This window comes from Agelaius tricolor, unplaced genomic scaffold, assembly GCF_023055355.1.
Source record: "Agelaius tricolor isolate 1412-34295 unplaced genomic scaffold, bAgeTri1.0.p SCAF_9, whole genome shotgun sequence".
Classification (NCBI taxonomy): Eukaryota; Metazoa; Chordata; class Aves; order Passeriformes; family Icteridae; genus Agelaius; species Agelaius tricolor.
In genome coordinates, this window is record NW_027269269.1 from 9,418,284 (window position 1) to 9,437,575 (window position 19,292).

General features: G+C 36.7%; 1 protein-coding gene across 1 annotated transcript in view; it reads right to left on the reverse strand.

Moving 5' to 3' along the window:
* Window positions 1-19,292, reverse strand: part of ARHGAP42 (Rho GTPase activating protein 42) — a 144,303-nt gene that overhangs the window by 76,814 nt on the left and 48,197 nt on the right. The window contains exon 3 of the mRNA XM_071434214.1: window positions 18,444-18,505. Coding sequence (XP_071290315.1) covers window positions 18,444-18,505 — 62 coding nt within the window. The remainder of the gene's footprint in view (window positions 1-18,443; window positions 18,506-19,292) is intronic.

Sequence of the window (19,292 nt, forward strand, 5' to 3'; positions counted from 1 at the left end):
CTTCAAGCATGACTTTAAACAGCACCAAGAAGAAACTACTCAATTCCTACCATTTGTATGTGAACAGACATTGCATTTTTAATCATCCTCCACTAAATGTTTTAGTTTGACAAACCAAATCTACTTTACATTTTAAAAGCTGATGCTCAAATTTTCCTTCTGAGTTAAGAAAGTGCAGTATACCTATATTATCAATCACTTCAAGTAGGAGTAAAGTCAGAGGCTACAAACCTGTCACTTTCCCAGTGAGCAAACTGCCTCTGATAACACACAGAGGCAATGAGATGTCTAATACTTTTTATGGACAGCCTTAAAAATTATTTACAGCATATAGTATGTCATGTCATCTGCCTACAGAAAGCAGATTTGTTTGAGGGGGAATATTAGACGCCTTTCAAGCATTGGGAACTGCTGAAGTGAAATTGCTACATATACCTTTATGTTAATTCTGGTTTACATCTTCAAGATGCACAAAACAAAGTCTTAAGCAAACATGGATTACTGAAAACAGTCACATTCCACATATACGTTCCATGTAAAAAGTCAGATATTCTCTTTTCTCATAATTCATTATTTTACTTCAAATCTCAAAAGACTGCTAGATTTAATTTTCTTTAGGTAGGTGAATGAAGAAACAAGTTAAATACCTCAATTATTTGACCCAAATAAGACCAAACTGGATCTTTTCCTGTTACCATCATATTTAACAGACTCATATAAACTTAGATTACAATAGGAAAACCATGTGATGGTAACCTTCAAAAATGTCTTTAAATTGTTACCCGACACTCAAAATTTATTCATTTCTTAATAAAATAATCATACAAAAAGTTTACATTTATAGCATCTGTTAAAATAAAAGATTAAATAAAAAATTGCATAAATACTTTTAGATGCTATGATCCACAAATAATACCAATGTAAATGCAAACAGCCTTCTGTAAAAGCAACACAGAGTATTCAGAAGACAAACATGGAAATGGACAAATGAATAACAGCAGTTGATAAGAGAAATAAAAAGGAGAGTGTGCTAGTATTTCATAATAATCTCAAGAAATTGAATGCCAAAGGTCAGTATCAAGACAAAAAAATCCACCTGAATTATTAAAGGGCTTAGCTAGTTTTATGACCATTAATAAACACACACTACTTGCATGTTTTAAATTTAAGGAAATCAGATTTTAAAGCATTCAGAGCAAGCACGTAACTTGTCTGTCATCTCCCTCTCACAGCACACAAAATGGCAAAGGAGTCCTGTGTTTGTTGGAACATTGGATAGTCCCCAGAAGAAACATCTGTGTACAAAAGGGGCCCAAACAAACTCAGAAAAGTTATTCTTTATAATGTAGTTGAAGTGGTAAGGGTAAAAATTCAAACATTAATATCATACAAAAATTATTGATTTTAAATTTTAATTTCAGTCCTTCCCTTTGCTAGCCTGAATAAAATAACAAAAGTAATTCCACAGCTCTTCTCATGTGTCAAGACTATTCCAAATGTCAAACTCTGTATCAAGTATTACAAGTACTGAATAAAGATGTAAATACTGGCATGTTGTAAATTAGGCTTCATGGGGAAATTAAGATGCAAAGAGCAATACCAAGGGAATTGTCCAGACATGGGTTTAACAATACTGCTCTTGCCCTCCCACAGTAACTTTTAACAAAATTGACTTCATTCCTCTCACAATGTACCTTGCCAAGAAATGGATTTGAATAAAGGGCCCTCATTAGCAATAAAAGTTTGGAGGTAAGTGCTGCTTGAAATTTGCTTTGCTGAAGTGCATGCAAGGAAAAGTACTTTGCTAGCAGAGTCTGCACAAGCCAGTCCCAGCCTGCTGGTCCTACTGTCTCAGCTGCTGCTCAACAGCAGGATACTTCAACAGCAACAGAGGAATAAACTTGTAACATCCATGCATGTATCATCCTGATAGTGAAGCCTAGATGTCCTTCTCTACCAACTGTGGAGCTCGCAGACCTTCTCAACTCCTAGCAAGGTTCTGCAATATGCTCTGGGAGATAGTATGTGAAAGCTGACAGAATTATGCAAGGAGTATTAATGCTCAAATCCTTTTTACACTGTTAGCTTCTGAGCAAAATTTAAGGTGCTGGTGATTCTTAAATGTAGTGGTTATGTGCAGGAAAGTATCAGAATTATTTAGGGTTGCTCAGAAATCTCTGCAGGTATTGAGAGGATTACTACCTCAGTGACAGCATAAAATATTTAAGTTTTACTACTGATAGCACCACTGAACCAATCTGAAAACAAAGAATGTCATATCTCAAGCAACTTATAGATCAACAGAGTTGTAAACTAAATTCCTGTAACATTAAGCCATGAATTAAGCCATCTTTAATTCATATTTCAGGCCACAGTTGCACATCTAAAATAGGGTACCTAGATCAATTTTAATAGCACAGTTCTAAACACTGAGTTTTGAACAAACATGACAAGCTACAGTCCTAGCTCCATGATTTAGTAATCTTATACAGCTGGAGGGTTCATACAGCATGGGCTACCCTTCTTGTAAATAACATAACTCCTGCTGTATGCTAAAGGTAAAAAGTAGAATTCAAGATTCCTAGCATTCAAAACGAATACCAAAACTGGGACACCTGAATTCATTATGAAAATACAAAATGTGCCCAAGCAGTGCCTACTGAAGGACTGACTTGCCATCATTCCTTCAGCTCAGCTACAAGGAGTCAGTGTCACAAATTTGAAGGGGAAGATGTTTAAATTTGATCAATTGGGATGAGGGACCCCAATACTGTTACATTAAATACATTAAATACATTGAAAACAGAATGATTTAATATATTTATGTAACAATACTGTTACATTAAATACATTAAATCATTGAAAACAGAAAAACCTTGGCCAACCTGAAGGTAAAATACATTTATAATCAGACTCTTAGATGCTTTGATCCACTAGAAGTCTCACATGAATATATTTAGAAAAATTCCTGTTCTAGGTATTGACAATAAAAGTCCTAAGACAATGTCATAAGAAGTGCCTCATCTTCAGTGTGTTCAGAAATTAGAAGCCAAATGGCATCAATTGGTTCTTCTTCACTCATTTCCTCGATGTGTGGGTTTAAGCAGACTGACTTAGTCTAATGCAATGTTAGCCATAACCAAACATATTTTCCTGGGCAGGCACCGAGCACAACGACACCCAGCAACTTCCCAAAAGAGCAGGAGCAGGGGTAGATGCTACAGTGAGCCTGGTTACCTACCAGTACCCACACACTACATGCATTGACCACTGTAAGGTAAAATTCAAATGCAGAAGCATTGTACATCAAGGCATGTGCTCCAGTATTTTTCATTTATGTGAAAAAATACTCACATCTTGCCCCTACAGGAGTTTTTGATGGATTAAGAGAAAACAGAGGCCAGTAAGTTAAAAAGGAAAGGGGAAAGACCCTACTGACTTTTATACCTTGCAATTTATTGCAAAAGCCCAGTAGAAGATAATATATTGGGATAAATTTGCTGTACCTCGGTTCCATTTTTTATCTCCTCCTGTGCTTTCATTTCTTTCTTTTGCCTTAAAATCCTTTCACATAACAAAGACCATGCATGCCACCTACTCTTTCATTGTACAAGGAACAATGACCTTCAAAGACCTAATTTCTCTGTGTACCATCTTCCTGTTTTTCCTTCAGTGGGCAAGAGCTCAGTGGGGTTTCTGTCACTTCTGGCACTAACAACTTGAGCGGGAAACTGTAATGTACCCATTCTGCCTCCTCTCACTTGCAGCCTCTCCTGTCTCTTAGACTTGCTGCTTAGTTGCAACAGCAAAATAATTTTCTACATAGATAGGAACATTTTATAAAGTGTTAAAGAATGCATTTAACTTTTTCTGATATAGGCACAATTACAAAGATGACTGAAGCTAGAGGTTTCCTCCTTTTGGAGGAAAAAAACCTACCTGGTGATAAATGAAAAGGAAAAAAAAAACCAACAAAATAACCAACCAAGAACAAACAAATAAAAACCCACAAAAACACACCAAAACAACAGTTGGGCTTGTTTGTCCCTTTTTTCTTCAGCAACCCCCTGAAAATATTTAGAAGACATAAATTAGCAGTGGATATGGTCATGGTAGGTAGCTAATCATCCAGTAAGAGATACCACTTCTTTTTACAGCTTACTCCATGGACTGTAACTCAGCAAAAACTGAGGAAAAGATAAAGCAGCCACAAACACCACTACACTGAAGTAAAAACAGTTCGGTAGTGTACTTACAAGTCTAGGCATTTATCTTTTTATCACTACCATTAATACAAACAGTGCATGTCTCTTGACTAGGCTGAGAGTTCAAATCATACAGAAAGGAAAAGAGCTTGAGAATGTAGTTTCAGATAGGCAGCAGAAGAAAATTTTTCTGGTTTTACCCCCCTTTATGGCTGTCCAAACAAACCAAAAAATTTCTCAGCTTGAACGTTTACATTACATATTATCAAGTGGGAAATGGCTACATAAACAAAGGAAACAGCATAATTGGAGCACAGAACTAATTAAGAAAAAAACTGATCCAGAATTTAAGTATACCACACTTCACAGCATTTTTAACAGTATGTTATTCTAGTGAGTACTCTGTTAAATATAGATATTTTAGGATATTACAAGTATCCTGACCTTCTTAAACATTTATCACATGGTACAATTTTTCCCATAAACAATGAGTAAACAAAACAAAACCAAATCTTTTTCTATAGGGGAAAATCTTCAACTTAAGAAGTGCAGAAGTGAAGGAAGCTCTGCTTTTGTGGAGAGTTGTGTGGCTTTTTAAACTTTTTTGTTCAATACATTAACATTTACAGAAATTATCTGATTAAAATCAATCCTAGCAAATAAGCAAAAAGCTTTACTCTACAAAAAGCTTATTTTAAACTTTCCAAGAGATTTTTAATCTGGCTGTAGACCTACTTAACAGTTACCCCAAATCAGTTCCGTATGTTTATTATTTTGTCTCTTTGCTTTTCCAAATCCTGATCTGTAAATTTTGCAGCCAGGCCTGTTTCCCTCACTGTGCAGATGTCAACAAAACCTCTCCAGAGTGGAGTGAATGTACCCTGAACAGGCCTCCTTGTGAGGTCCATTAGGATGTGAAGGGAAAGCTGGAAATCAATAAAAGAATAAATAAACATTTCACTTATCAAAGTAAGAACTTTCTAACTTGCCATGAAAAGTAAAACCAATGTTATTTAATTAGTGCAGATTATTCCTTAAGGGATGTTGAGCAGCCATCATCACAACATTTATTTTGACAAGCTTTATTTGTCAGAATTCCTGAAACTGCCTTTAAATATTCTTTCCTTAAAAAAAACAGAGTCAGAGTGCAGGTTCCTTCTTCCTAGACTGAAGCTGGACACATTAAAGCACATAGACAAGCTGTTCTTTAGCAACAGACTTAAGAGATCAAGAGTTTGATTGCCTGGATGTCATAAGCAACAGCTTCTGAGTATGAAGTAAGAACAAACACCTCAACATTTAAAGTTTGAAACAAATAAATAAACAAAATGGAAGTTTAACAGACATAAAAATAACCAAATGGCTAACCCAATGTGAAAGCCAAGATGTTGGCAGGAATGTTTACCGCAGCTAGGGTTTTCTTTTAAATATTTCATCCTGCAGAATCTGTCAGAGAATATCAATAAATTTTTTAAATTGCCAGTAATGGTTCTATTTGACATAGTGGCTCTAATTTTCTTCAAACAAACAAGCAATAAAGTTGGCCAGCTACAGAACTGTGCATAGAAATTTAGGCTCCAAAATACTGAAATTAATTGATTTAGAGCCTCATGCAAAATGCTCTTGGGACAAACGTCACGGGTGAGGAAGCTACTCTTAAATTCAATTAGAAAAGCAGGTTAGTTAGATGTTGTCCAACTTCTGCCTGTTTCCCATTTTTCCCATAACCTTTACCTCAAAAAAGAGTATGGAAGTCTTTTTAAGAAATACACCATACTCTCAGCCCATTACCATGATGGGCACCTTTGAAATAACTTACTGAAAGATACTTGATGACAATCTGATTAATGATGCTCCAGGCTGAGGGAGCGTGGTCACTGAGTAATATAAAATACTTACTCTGTTTCTACAGTACATTTTCCAACACTTGGCCTAATCTCAGTTTGCATTAGACATTTTCCATGGTAAAGTCTATTTTCTTTGGTAAAGTATTTCACAATGCAGCTCATCGTGAGGAAGTTTTCCTGTCATTGAGCCTAAATTCTCTCCCAAATTCTTCCTGTCAGATGACTGTCTCTTCTTAGCTAGATGATGTAAGCAGCACTCACACTTCCAAGATAAAGAAATAAAAATTTCAAATCAGAGTGAGAGCTTGAGAAGATGAACAGTTCAAACTGAAAGGGGTCTTATGTACAGATCTACCTACTTACTCTTTTAGCAATCAATGCAATCACTTTTACATGAAGAAAAAATGCCTTATCTGTGACTAAGTGATGGCTATGGGGACTGAGCAGCTATGTAAGCAGTCACATAATACCTGTCCGCTGCTCTTAGTGAAGGTGAGAATTCAAGCAGCCAAGCGAAGTTGTGCTGGATTACAGCAGGCCCTGCACTATTTGTGATCATCATGTGCTGCCTTCCAGTATGAAAATTAATTTGCACTTTCACAGACACTGTAGGTCTTCACAGGTCAATGCCACTAACTGCACAAGTGGGGTTAATAGGTCTACGATCTGTTACTATTAGGAATCACTTTGCATTATATTGCACAGCTGCTGTGAAATAAAACACTGAGAAAGGCGGTCTGACAGTTCAATGCTTTGCTTCTGTGACACATTCTTGATAGTTTGGATACTGCCATGGTTCTTCTATCTACTATTTGTTATCTCTTCAGTACCAACAAAACCAAACCCCAAAAAGCATTGTTAAAAAAAAATCAAACAAAAAAAAACAAGAAGAAGAAGTTGGTGCTGAGGAAATTATCTACTCAGAGATGAATGTAATTAGAAGTTGTATTTTGCTTTAACAACTACTTTGTGAATGGACACAGCCAGGCATAAAGCCAAAATCAGCTTAGCTGTTTGTAATGGTACTATGCCCAGGAACTGTTAATGTTGAAACTGGAAGTATGTATCCTTTCAGGAAACAAAAGCACGTGCATGAAAATTTAAGATATATTCTGCAAAACCGTAGGTTAGCCACAGCTACAAACTACTAAGAGGTAAGGGAGCTTTAGATACAGGATCCATAGAAAACCTTTGCATTTCTCCTTGCTATTGGCATACTAAGTTTTACTGGTAGCTGACACACTGAAGAATGTTCATATGTTATTAAAGGCTCAAATGCTGAATAATTATAAAATTAAAAGGTTATGGAAGTTGTCAGTCGTGAAAATTCAAAATGAGTAGGTTGGGAACAGCAGACAGAATTAAGAAAGGAGCACAAGACATGTCATGACACATGCCATGACAAGATATTTAGAGCAAAAGGTCCAAAAATAGTATCAGATTCAGACTTTTTAGCCTTTTTTCTGCTCTCATGCAAATACAACTAACAAAATAAGTCAATTTAGAAAGCTCTCATGTAGCTTGTAGAAAGGTCTCAATATAGTGTAAGAGGCAGCCTAGGAGAGACATAGGGCTAGTCTGGCTTCCTCACCTGTGACTCTACTAAGATTGTGTGTTGCTACATGGGCTCAGCTGCACCTCCCTGTGATCCTGCTGGATGCCCATCAGGGAAACCGAGTCACCCTTTGCCTCAGTGTGGGAATTATGGATGGTCTCGCCCTATCAAGCAGCTCCCCTGGCCCCTCAATAGTATCCCTGGTGAAAAATGGCCTTTAGCCACGGTGGGGGGATGCTGGGGCAGTCTGCAGGGCAGCGCTGTCAGGACTGACTGGACGTGCACTGGAGCGGTGCCGGAGGGGCAGGCCTGGGCTGGCCCTGCCTGCAGCCACCTCACAGCTCCACGCTGGCCCCAGCCCAGGGCCCTGGGACAGGTGGAGGCTCAGGGCAATGCCAGACCCCCCTGCAGGCTTTGGCGTGCCATAGCCCACTCTGTACTGACTGTGACACTGGACTCCAGGGGGAATTTCACATCAACTGCCGGAGATCACATCATGACATGTCACATGACAACAAACTGGGCCAAAATGTCAATGATTTTGGCCAAGGTGGATGGGCCACCTCCACTTAACCCAGAAAGGAAACAGAACTCAATATTGTTTGAAAAGTAGCTTTTACTAAAGAACAGCTATCCAAAGAAGTAACTCTCACAATATTTTAATCCTTAAGGCTACCAGACTCTGTGGCCCCATACTTCAAAACTTTCCTCAGGACCATGTGACCATGGCTTCCAGATTTCAACTCTAATTTCCTTTAAACACTAGAAAAATAATCTCTTTCTCTGACTACAACTACTTGTAATAGCAGGGCTGCAACAAATATTGCACCATGAAGTAGATTTATAGTCATTTATTTTGGTGGTCACGCTAGCTTAAGCAGTTTGCTGATCTTGAAATGCTCCTTCATCCAATTTTTGACTTCTTCTTCTGTCCTCTGTGGCTGTTACACTGAAACAGTCTGTTGCAACATGGTTGAAAAATAACCAGTAAATATCTTGTTTGTTTTGCTTTTAGCCAGGTCAGTTTTGTGAAGTGGGTACATAATAAACTGGCATGGCTGCCAAAAAAACAGACAAAACTGTTAATCTGTTTCAGTCTTAGCACAAAGCAAAAGCACTTGCTCTGGGAGATACATGTAAGAAAGCTTCTCAAGATAACTGTAACTGAAGCCTCTGCAGACATTTGAAAGGTATAATAAAGGCAACCTAAGTATTCTGAAAATACTAACACTACATCCTAAAAGAGAATACTTATATAAAACACCTTTGTATGTAACACAGCTATGAGCCCATTCAGATTACACAGATTGCTCAAGGGAGAATATTTTGCTTCCTTATGAAAAGGTGGGGGCTTTGTTTGGCTGGTGTTTGTTTGGTTTAAATAAAGGCACATTTGTTTCTACACACCCTTTGGTACATAAAGTGCTTGTGCTGTTTTCTGTTTTTAATCACATTTCCCAGGACATTACATAAGAACAACAAATACAGCGGTTTCATTCCAGAGATCAGACTAAATGAAGGAAAATTCAAAATTAAGTTTGTGGGAATGAAGCACCTTTCTTCATATCTCCAGGAGAATTGAAGATAAAGTTAGAATCCATTAAAAAAATTAAGAAAGTAGCATGTCAGATAGCATGTCAGATAGCAGCATCAAAATTATTACAAGCTAGTAATGGGTACCGCACATATCCTCTTCTATGACCAGCTCCATTCCCTCCCTCTGTAGTCAGAAAATAAATGCATAAACTTAAAGGCTATAAGGTTGGCTGATCTAGAACTCATGCTCCCTTAAAATAGTAATTTAAAAGTGCAAACACCTTTCTACCTTTTTTCTATGTCAACAGTCATCTGAAAAGATACTTAGTGACTCTGGTGGAAGCAAAAGAATCTACAAACTAAAATTGCAACTACCACATTTCTGTGAAGACTAAAATGCCATTAAAATAAATTCCTTCCAGCCACGCTACTCACAGAATGCTTCTCAAAACTTTGGGAAGTGCTGTTATGCAATGCAATATCACATGCAGTGAAATGCCTGCATGGAGTAAACATATGAATTGAGAACAAATTAGATTTATAAAATGACAAGTAGCGAGAAGCTTTCCAACTAACCTTTCATTCTGCACTTTTAATGAAGACAGCATTTCATATCTCTCTCCATGATACTCTTCAAAACTGGAAATAGCAAGCAATCTCATTTTGTGAATGTTCTCACTGAAAAATGCTGCAAGGTAAAGCTGGAGAGAGACCTTTTAAAAGGACAGGTAGTGACAGCACAAGGGGGAATGTCTTTAAACTGAAAGAGGGTAGGCTTAGATTAAATATAGGGAAGAAATTCTTTCATTTGAGGGTGGTGAGACCTTGGCATAGGTTGCCCAGATAAATTGCTGATGCCCTACCCCCAGAAGTGTCAAAAGCTGGATGGGGCTTTGAGCAACCTGGTCTTGTGGGTGGCCTCCCTGCCATAGCAGAGGGAGTTGGAGTATGGTCTTTAAGATCCCTTCCAACCCAAACCATTCTCTAATTGTATATCCATATGGAGGCAAATACAAATACACAGACCTTGAATATAGAAAGCAGGAGAAACTGTAATTGCTAACAGCTAATTACACTAATCTCCTGCAGCACACTTTGTTTCTTAAAAATATTTTCTAAAAAAGATTTTCTTAATTTGCATTCTCTGCAGAAGACTGAAAAGCAAATAGTATATGGACACTGAATTACCAAAGCCTTCTTACTAAGGCTTGGAACACTACATAAGATGGTAAAGAATGTACATGAATCTTATCTCTGTTCCCCTTTCCTTTCCTTTTGAACAATTATCCTATTCCCACTCTCCTGTCTTACTCACAGCCTCTTAGCCCTATCAAGACAGACAAGTGATCACTCTTTGATGCCAACTATCCAGTCAAAACAACAATAGAGACCAACATGGGAGATCTATGTTTTCAGACCTTTTACAAAGTTGCTTACTACAAGAAAATAACTTTATATCACAAATCAACTCTATGACAACTATCTTGGAAAACAGCAAAGACTGTCTCTAAAACCAGTCAAATTGCTTTCCTCCTCAACAGGTTGGTTTAAAGGCAATGAAATTATCTAGGCACAAGATGAGGAGCACAGGGTACAAAAGGCACCACAGATGGTATGGTTCTGCACTCTGGACACTCATATCAACAGGAAATAACTCACATTTTCAAAAGAAAAAGAAAAGCATAGAGAGAAAGCTGCTAAGAAATAGAGAGCAAAACATGAACAGTAGGTTCTCTGTTGACTTCATGATCATAAAATTCTGAACATATTCTGAATTAATAGTACTGTTCTGTCACAATGTAGTGATTCTGGAAGTACCTTCTGCAAAGTTAATGAAAATAAGGACCTGTATTTTCAGTTCCTGAGGATGGCAATTACAGGGATGTGAGAGGGACTAGTTGCAATTTTTTTCTATTGAGACCAGCTTGATCTTTTAAAAATTATCATACTCAAATGTCCCAGGATGACTGTTTTTTCTTCATTTCCACAGAAAAATGGAAGAAATTATTTTAAATCATGAATGTTATTGAAGAAATTAGAACTAGATTTAAACAAATTAGGAACGTACCAAGTGTACAATTATGGAAGCTGATGCAGTGTTATCTGGATAAGCCAGCTAATGCTCTGTACTGATAGCACCCATAATTTGATCTCCAAATTGTCTGGCCTAGTATGTATTCTTTATCTGAGAAAAGTTCAGAAATACATACGTTATATGTTAAACTACCTTAATGATAACAGAACATGAACTGTTTACTTTTATTACTGGGTTTTTATGTTTTTTTTTAAACCGAGCACAAATGCTAAGAAACATCCACTGAACACGTGTATTTTCATACTTAAGTGGTGCAGAGAAAGACAGCAAACAGGATTCCTTCAAGCCCAAGACAGGGCAAGGGGGAAAGATGCATTGAGAGTTTTTGCTCAACAAGAACTCACCAAACAATCATGCTCTCTAGGAAGTCTGCGCAACAGAAATATGCCTATCGCTTCCTGATTTCATATAGGAGTTATAATGATCAGAGATAACATCTGCAGGGAAATGAAGGTATAGTTCTAGGATATTTTTGATAGCAATTATATTGAAGTAATTACTATCTTCTGGATCGAAGGTCTTCATTTTCCCTGTGTGCACTGCAGTTATGGGAAGGAAGTAGTAGAAAGTTAGTGTGAGAGAAATTATTTTTCCAGCTGGATCACATCTCCAATTATGTTCACCACACAGACACACAAACATTTGTACCAGCACAACAGGAAGACCTTTTCTCAAAAGGTCTGTACTTGACAGACATGCAATTAATATGAAGAGGTAACACAAGGCTGACTGAAATTTAAGGCAAAGCTGGTTCTGCAAACTGCTAATTAGATAAAATTCTCTGTAGCACATTTCCTCCAGTTATTCCAGAGTTAAAACACAGGAGAAAACCATGCAATGCTACTGAGCACACTCTTGCTTCTGCAATAGTCTCCAAGTAATTTTGCAATGTTTTTTCTTGTTTATCCTTACAGATTAAGACTGACTCAGCAAGGAAAAAAAAAGGGAAGAAAAATCTGATGTCAATGGCTGAAGTGTTAACCTATTGCTGAGGACTAGTTCAAGGGTGCTGAAAGGTGTAATTTCAATTAATGAATCACAGGCCTCCAAATAATGTTGATCTAATTTGTTTTAATTAAAGCTAATCAAAGAGACCTCCTTGCAGTCTCTTCTCATTCTCACCTTCTGGGTGTTAAGCTTTCCTTGTTGCCTTCCCCTGTATCTTTTGTAGTCTACATCATACTTTCTGGCCAGAAGTGCATATAGCAAGTATTCAAAATGGGGCCTCCCCAGAAAGGTTTGTGAAAGCATGCCATTTGTTTCCAGTAATTTTCCTAATGATTTCTAAGACTTAGCCTGTCAGAGGACAGTAAGCTGATAGTTAAAAAAAACAAAACAAAACAAAACAACAAACCAACCCCAAAACCATTGAAACCAGTATTTTCCTATCTTGCAGAACTTCCTTACCTTAAAGACATGGATTTTTCTGTAATTAATATCAAATATGCTCTCTGCTATATCTGGGATGAAATAGGAGGAAGAAAAGGTGAAAAAATAAATAGATAAATGTAGGTAAAAATTATGTTTATAAGAAATTTGAAAATTCAGTACTGATTTACTGATCCTTCTTCAAGAGAAATCTCAAAGAGGTACTTCTAAATTAGTAATTTGATGCAGAAATTCAGAAAGTCTTTCCAAAGAAGTTAGTTAACAAAACAGTCCATGCTACCTTAATGACTCAATAGGATGTACAGCCATCTTAAGTATAAGGAAAAAACTCAAACTCTCTAAACCCAGGTGCTTTTAATTAATTTTAAACAGCAAACATGGTGGGAGGAGAGGGAGTAGAAGGAACAACAAAAATAAAGAACCAAAAAAACAGTCGTAACTTCAAAGAAGTCCTTTTATCTGTGGCATGTTCTTTCACTTAGAGTAATACGCTTTCAGTGTTCTTCCCAGCAGACTCCTACCAAGGAGATTAATTTAAATGCCAAATCTTGCACGAGAGGTGAAAAACACTGAAATCAGTTACCAAGTATATCCAAACACCATCAAATACTATTTTTTTGAAATTTGAGAGACACCATGCAAAACAAAGTGCCAGGTGTTTGTTCTGCAGTCTCAGGGTGCAAGTACATGCAATGCTATTTTTCCCCTGTATAAACTGGGAAATATGCTGCCCCTGTGGATAGGAGACTCCTTACTCTTCTGATGGAATCTGTAATGCACTTTGCATTATAGGGAAAAGGTTAATTCTGCTCAACAACATGCTGTGCCCTTCAGTATCTGATTTTATGTACCATTCCATGGATAGTTGGTTTTAACAACTCATTTATTTTTCTTCAAGTGCAGCTTTTGAAACTGAATATTTTGATGCTTTCCCTGAAAGCAGATAGCATCAGACCCCTTGTGTGAGGGCAAATACAGAACCACAATGAGAACATCCAGTTAATACAAAAAAAGTCCACAAAAATGAGATACTGTCTGAAGCATGAAGATTATTAGATACAAAAAAAGCAGACTTTATAAAGAAAATATTCATCGAGCATAGTCCAAAACTATCCACTACAGAATTTTTATATATCCCCTGGAGTATTTAATATTGGTCAGGAATCTCACTGATTCATGATGCCAGAGAGAAAAAGCTCTGGGGCCATTCATCACCTGCCAGCAACCAAAAAAAAAACTTGGATAAATAGCAAGGAATTTAAGAATTAAGAGCCTATTTCAGTCTTGGATTCAGTAAGCTCTCAGAAATAATCAGGCAGTTCCAGCAAGATAACATTGACACTCAAAAGAACTCATTCAATGCTTCAAACTCATAGTGGATCTCTAGGACCAGTAGCATGAACCAGTTCATCTATAGTGATGACAACACAGAATAATCCTTCAAGAGGAAAAGGAAGTAGCATTTTATTTTACTCCCAGATAATTTCTGTTTGTTATTAATTTTAATAACAATATAAAATTAATAGGAAGCATAAATAAAATATGAATCTGTAAAATAAAATATATCACTTATTTAACAGAAAGAATGCAAATTCAGTGAAAGAGGACAGAAATTATTTTAAGTAAGTTCCCTTGATAAAGATTCAAACATTCACATGGGATTAAATTACAGCATCTCTATTGTTCCCAAATAAACACTAGGAAATAGAGGTCATTACTCTACATCCCTGATGGCTTGCTGCTGAAGTCACTGGAAATGCAGTGGGGATGAATCTGACTTTTTATCCAATTTATAGTACATGTGAAGCTCAAGAGTAGTGCTGTTTAGTTGGAACTTTTTAATGCACCATTTACCAACAGCATCACTAAATTAATACCACCACAATATGACAGACCTCATCAAAACTTAAGGCTGGACATCATAAAAGAAGCTATCTTATGAGTTATTTTTTCCTTTATTTTCTTTTTAAGGGGAAATGTGTGGTGCATGGCTTCTGTTTTTTCTGACTACTCTTCAATTTTCTAGCATCAAGAAATAAAAGACAAGGATAAAAGAAGCTGACTTGCAATAATCACCATATTATTACTGCTGCCAGTAATAATGGCCACAAGGCCTTACAAAACAGAATATTTATGTGACATGAAGTTTCATTTAACTTTATACTTCAGTGTTTTTCCTAATAATACCATTCATAATGTCTTGTTTCATTAGCTTCTTCTGAATGAAAAAAAACTTCTGGTTCTTCTGGGTCTTTATGCTGGAAGGAGAGAAGCCTTGTTAAACACCTTCTCAAACTATTTCCTTGACCACTGGAAACACTTCATTTATACAATCAGTGGACAAGCACTCCAATATTGTGTTCGGTAAGACAAAAATATAATTTGACTTATGAAGAATTTAATAGGCATCAGATTGGAAATAAATTGGTCACATGAATATATACTTTTTTATACTTTTCATATTCTAACCTGATCAATGCACTTATATGTATGCTCATAATTTAACAAAATAAAGTTCAAGGCAGGGAAACAAGGCCATTAGCTGATATGCAAAATTAATATCTGTCACTCCATATTCTCATACATCCTGCATTCACTGAGACAATAGTGTCTTTTACTATCACATGGTACAAGAATTAAAAGAAAGTTGAAAGTAGTATGATGAAGTGCATCCAAAAATAGCCACAACATTGCCTAGATGTTTTTCTCCAAGCCTTCCACAAAATGTCAGAAAGAACAAGCTTTTTAAAAATAACTTTTGCATGTTTTCTCTCTTTACGCAGAAGGAAATTAAATTCTTAAAGACCTGCATGCCATGTCTCAAGCTTTCCCATCAGCTGAGAACCTTCTTTAGTATCATCACTAAGCTGCAAATTGGCTGACTTTAAGTGCTTCCAGCAGAAAAATCTTAGTGTATGCATGTCACAGACATCTTTTCATTAAAAATCCTTTCTTAGGATTTTTCCTTCTGAGAAGCTGAGAGGCCTCAGGAACAAAATGTAAACAATGGTTATCTGCTGCTGTGGAATGCAACAGGTGCATCTGGGATTGGTCTCATCTGCTTGTTTGTAATTAATGGCCAATTGCAGCAGAGCTGACTCGGACAGAGAGTCTGAGGCAGCTGCCTTTGTTATCATTCTTTCTTTTTCTATTCTTAGCTTAACTAGCCTTCTGAGATGAAACTTTTCCTTCTATTCTTTTACTTAGTTTTAATGTAATATATATCATAAAATAATAAATCAAGCCTTCTGTAACATAGAGTCAGATCTACGTCTCTTCCCTCATCCTAAGACCCCTGTGACCACCATCACATATGCATAATGCTCCAAACTTCCTCAGAAGCAAGCAAAAGTGCTCTCAAGATTCCACAGTTAAATTACAAGTTTCTCAAGGAAAAACCTTATACTAGGAATCTATTTGGCACACTGATCCTCACAGGGACCTCTGGATTCTATGATGACATGTAGAAAACTGCAGTAAGAAACTGAGGAATAAAAAATCCACATCTTTGACAAAGGTGATACTTTTACTCCAGTAATAATTAAACAAATTCCACTAACAGGCAGCTCAAACATTTTAAACGTAGAGAAATCTGATAAATTTTCTTATGCAAATATAACTACCATGAAAACTGTGTGTCCTCAATGTTCTCATTCTGGACAGAGAATGGGAAGTGAATGAGGTTATTTCAACCTGAGCAAAAAGGTGGATACAAATAATTTCCTATCCAGAGCAGATTCTCCATACATGAAAACCCTGCATGAACCCACACTGGAGCAGCCTATTCCTGGAGGACTCAATCCTGTGGAAAGGACCCACACTGGAGCAGGTCACGAAGAACTGCAGCCATGGGAAAGACTCATGTTGGAGAAGTTTGTGGAGACTGTCCCCCAAGGGAGGGACCAAAACTGGAGCAAGAGTGTGAGGAGTCCTGCCCATGGGGAGGAAGGAGGTGCAGCCCTCATCCCCTGCCCTTCTCTGCCATTGGCAGGGAGGAGGTAGAGAACTGGGATAAAGTAAAACCTCAAAAGAAGGGAAGGGCAGAAGAAGTTTCTTGAAGATTTGGGTTTTGCTTCTTATTACCCTACTCTGATTTGCCATTAAATTAAACAGATTTCCCCAAGTTGAGTCTGCTTTGCTCATGACAGTGATTGCCAAGTGATCTCCCCCTGCCCTTATCTCAGCCCATGAGCCTTCCCTTAAATTATCTCTTCCCTGCCCAGATGAGGAGGGCAGTGACACAGCAGCTTTGGTGGGCACTGCTAATCCAACCAGGGTCAACCTACCACACTCAGCTACACAATCCATGCATTCCCATGGAATCCATATTGATACAGAACAAAACATATTATTCCATCTGACTAGTCTTTTTTCACTCAATAATATTAATTTTTTTTCCTTCTTTTATGCTAAAGGCCTTCTTACATCTTTCACAAAAACATTATATGGCAAGATCAAATTATAAACCAAAGAGAGGCCATAAACTTCTAAAACTGAAAACTGTAGTGACTCCTCTGAGGGAAAAAAAAAGAGGGTAAAGAAATGAGAGAAAATAATAGGATTTTTTTTACATAGTATGAAAGACTAATGAGTTTGAAAAATAAAACCCTCATCTATTCATTGCTTTTTTTTTCCCTAATAGTTAGCTCATGACAATCTTTAACTTAAACTGGAGAGCTATCAATTTTGAAACATTGTTTAACTAAGGAACTACTAAGTGTTCTGCTAACCTACTTTTAAGGTGGTAAGTAAAGAACAGTCACTTCACTATCCCAGCTACCCAGGAAAAAATGTTTTGCATGAAGTAAAAAAATAATTATACTTTTATACATTTAAATAATATTAGCAATGCAATTGTACTAAATAAATGCTATGACTTTGCTAATTTAAAATATTTATATAAACAGAAATAGTGGGAGAGCAATTCTATGGCTATTTACTTCTAGGTTAAGACAAATTTATATAAACTTTTTTCTGAATTAGTAAACTGATTCTGAACTGAGTCACAAAAGCCTTACCTCAGTGTTCTAAGTACCCATAAGAGAAAGGAAAACTGGGACAGACATAATCTTTGGATGGATTAGAGTGAGTTAAACTTTCACAATATTTAAAAATCCCCCTACTGATGTTAATTCTTAGCTCACTCCTTTATTCATGACTGACTCCCAAGGAAGGACAAAAATAGCTTCACTGCTCACCTGGATTTTTTTTTTAAATAGTTCCATAAAAATACACTTAAAACTTCTTTAACAAAGCTATATTTGAATAGAAATACAAAAATTAAAGCAAACAATAGATTCAAATGGCATAAGGACATTGTATCAATGGATGACTCTAGCCAGACTGATCCACAATGTATTCTACAGGAGTTTCTCTCAGGTAATGAATTTACTTTCTTTTCTTATCACTTCTCAAATTCTTGCATTACTAGCATACACTCACTGCACAACACTCAAGAGTATTTCATTAAATACAAATACAGATCTCCCTTTCCAGTATAAGCTTTTTGCAGGAAGGGAAAGGTACACCAGGATTCAAAGCTTATTTTGGGTCAGGGAGTAGGAAGGTAGGAAACAGAGAGAAAACAATTTTTAAATTGATGCAAACATCTTTGGTTGAACTGTTTAATAAAAACTGCTGTAGTTTGTGCTAGTACATTTCTGCCTTTGTGTAAGAATTCCAAATAATTCTTATGATGTACTTAACCTCTACTACAGAAATAAAATTTTTAAAAAACCACTTCAGGGAGAATAGAAAAAAGTGTACTATTTTACTCAAGGAGATGTCCAATGGAAGATTACTGCCAGCAAACTTACCAGTCGTCTTCTCTCCTCTTCAACAGCAATCAGGAGCCGAGCAAACTCCTTCAATGACTGGGCTGAAAGGAAAACAAAGAAAAATAATGTTCTGCTAAAAATGAGATTTTAAGACCAGGTGAGTCCATTATCTGGATTGAAGCTACATTGATAAAATATTTCTCTTATATTGCAATGCAATCAGTAGCCTTAAACGAGATAGACTGAAGCAGGCAGCAGGTCAAGAGCAAAGAAAAAGAACATGAGTCTTAAGAGTCATCTGTATTTTAAACATAGTTTTTTAATGGAATATGGCAAACTGAATTTCCTGAAACATGGAAAGATCAGTCTCAAAATAGAAGAATTCTGCTTTCAGCCACAAAATTCACTTTAGCATACCAGGAGCAGAAAGAAAATAACTGAGTTTCTCCCACTAAGGTGGGAGAACAAGTATTTGAAAGAACTATTAAAAATATTTGGGTAAATATTTGACACTCAACATTTTAGAAGAAATGCCAAGCGTTTAGATTTACCTGCTCTTTGGCTTTATGTTTTACAAGGACAAGGTTTCAGGTGACTCAAACATATGATTGATTTATAAGCTTTGAATTCTGTTACAACTGTGACAGAGTCTTTGCTCAAAATTGTTTTCAAATAGAAGTCAAAGAGCTGAATCAGAATCAATGGAAACATAATACAAGAATTAACCCTAAGAGGGCAAGAAAGAGGAAAACATTCTGAAAACTCTTAAGACTTCATTCTCATGTAAGCAAACCTGTCTAGAAAAATATTTCTTTCCATTTGTATTACTTTCTCAAGGGCATAGGGGTTACTTAGATTCAGTATCACAATCCCATCAGTGACAATCCC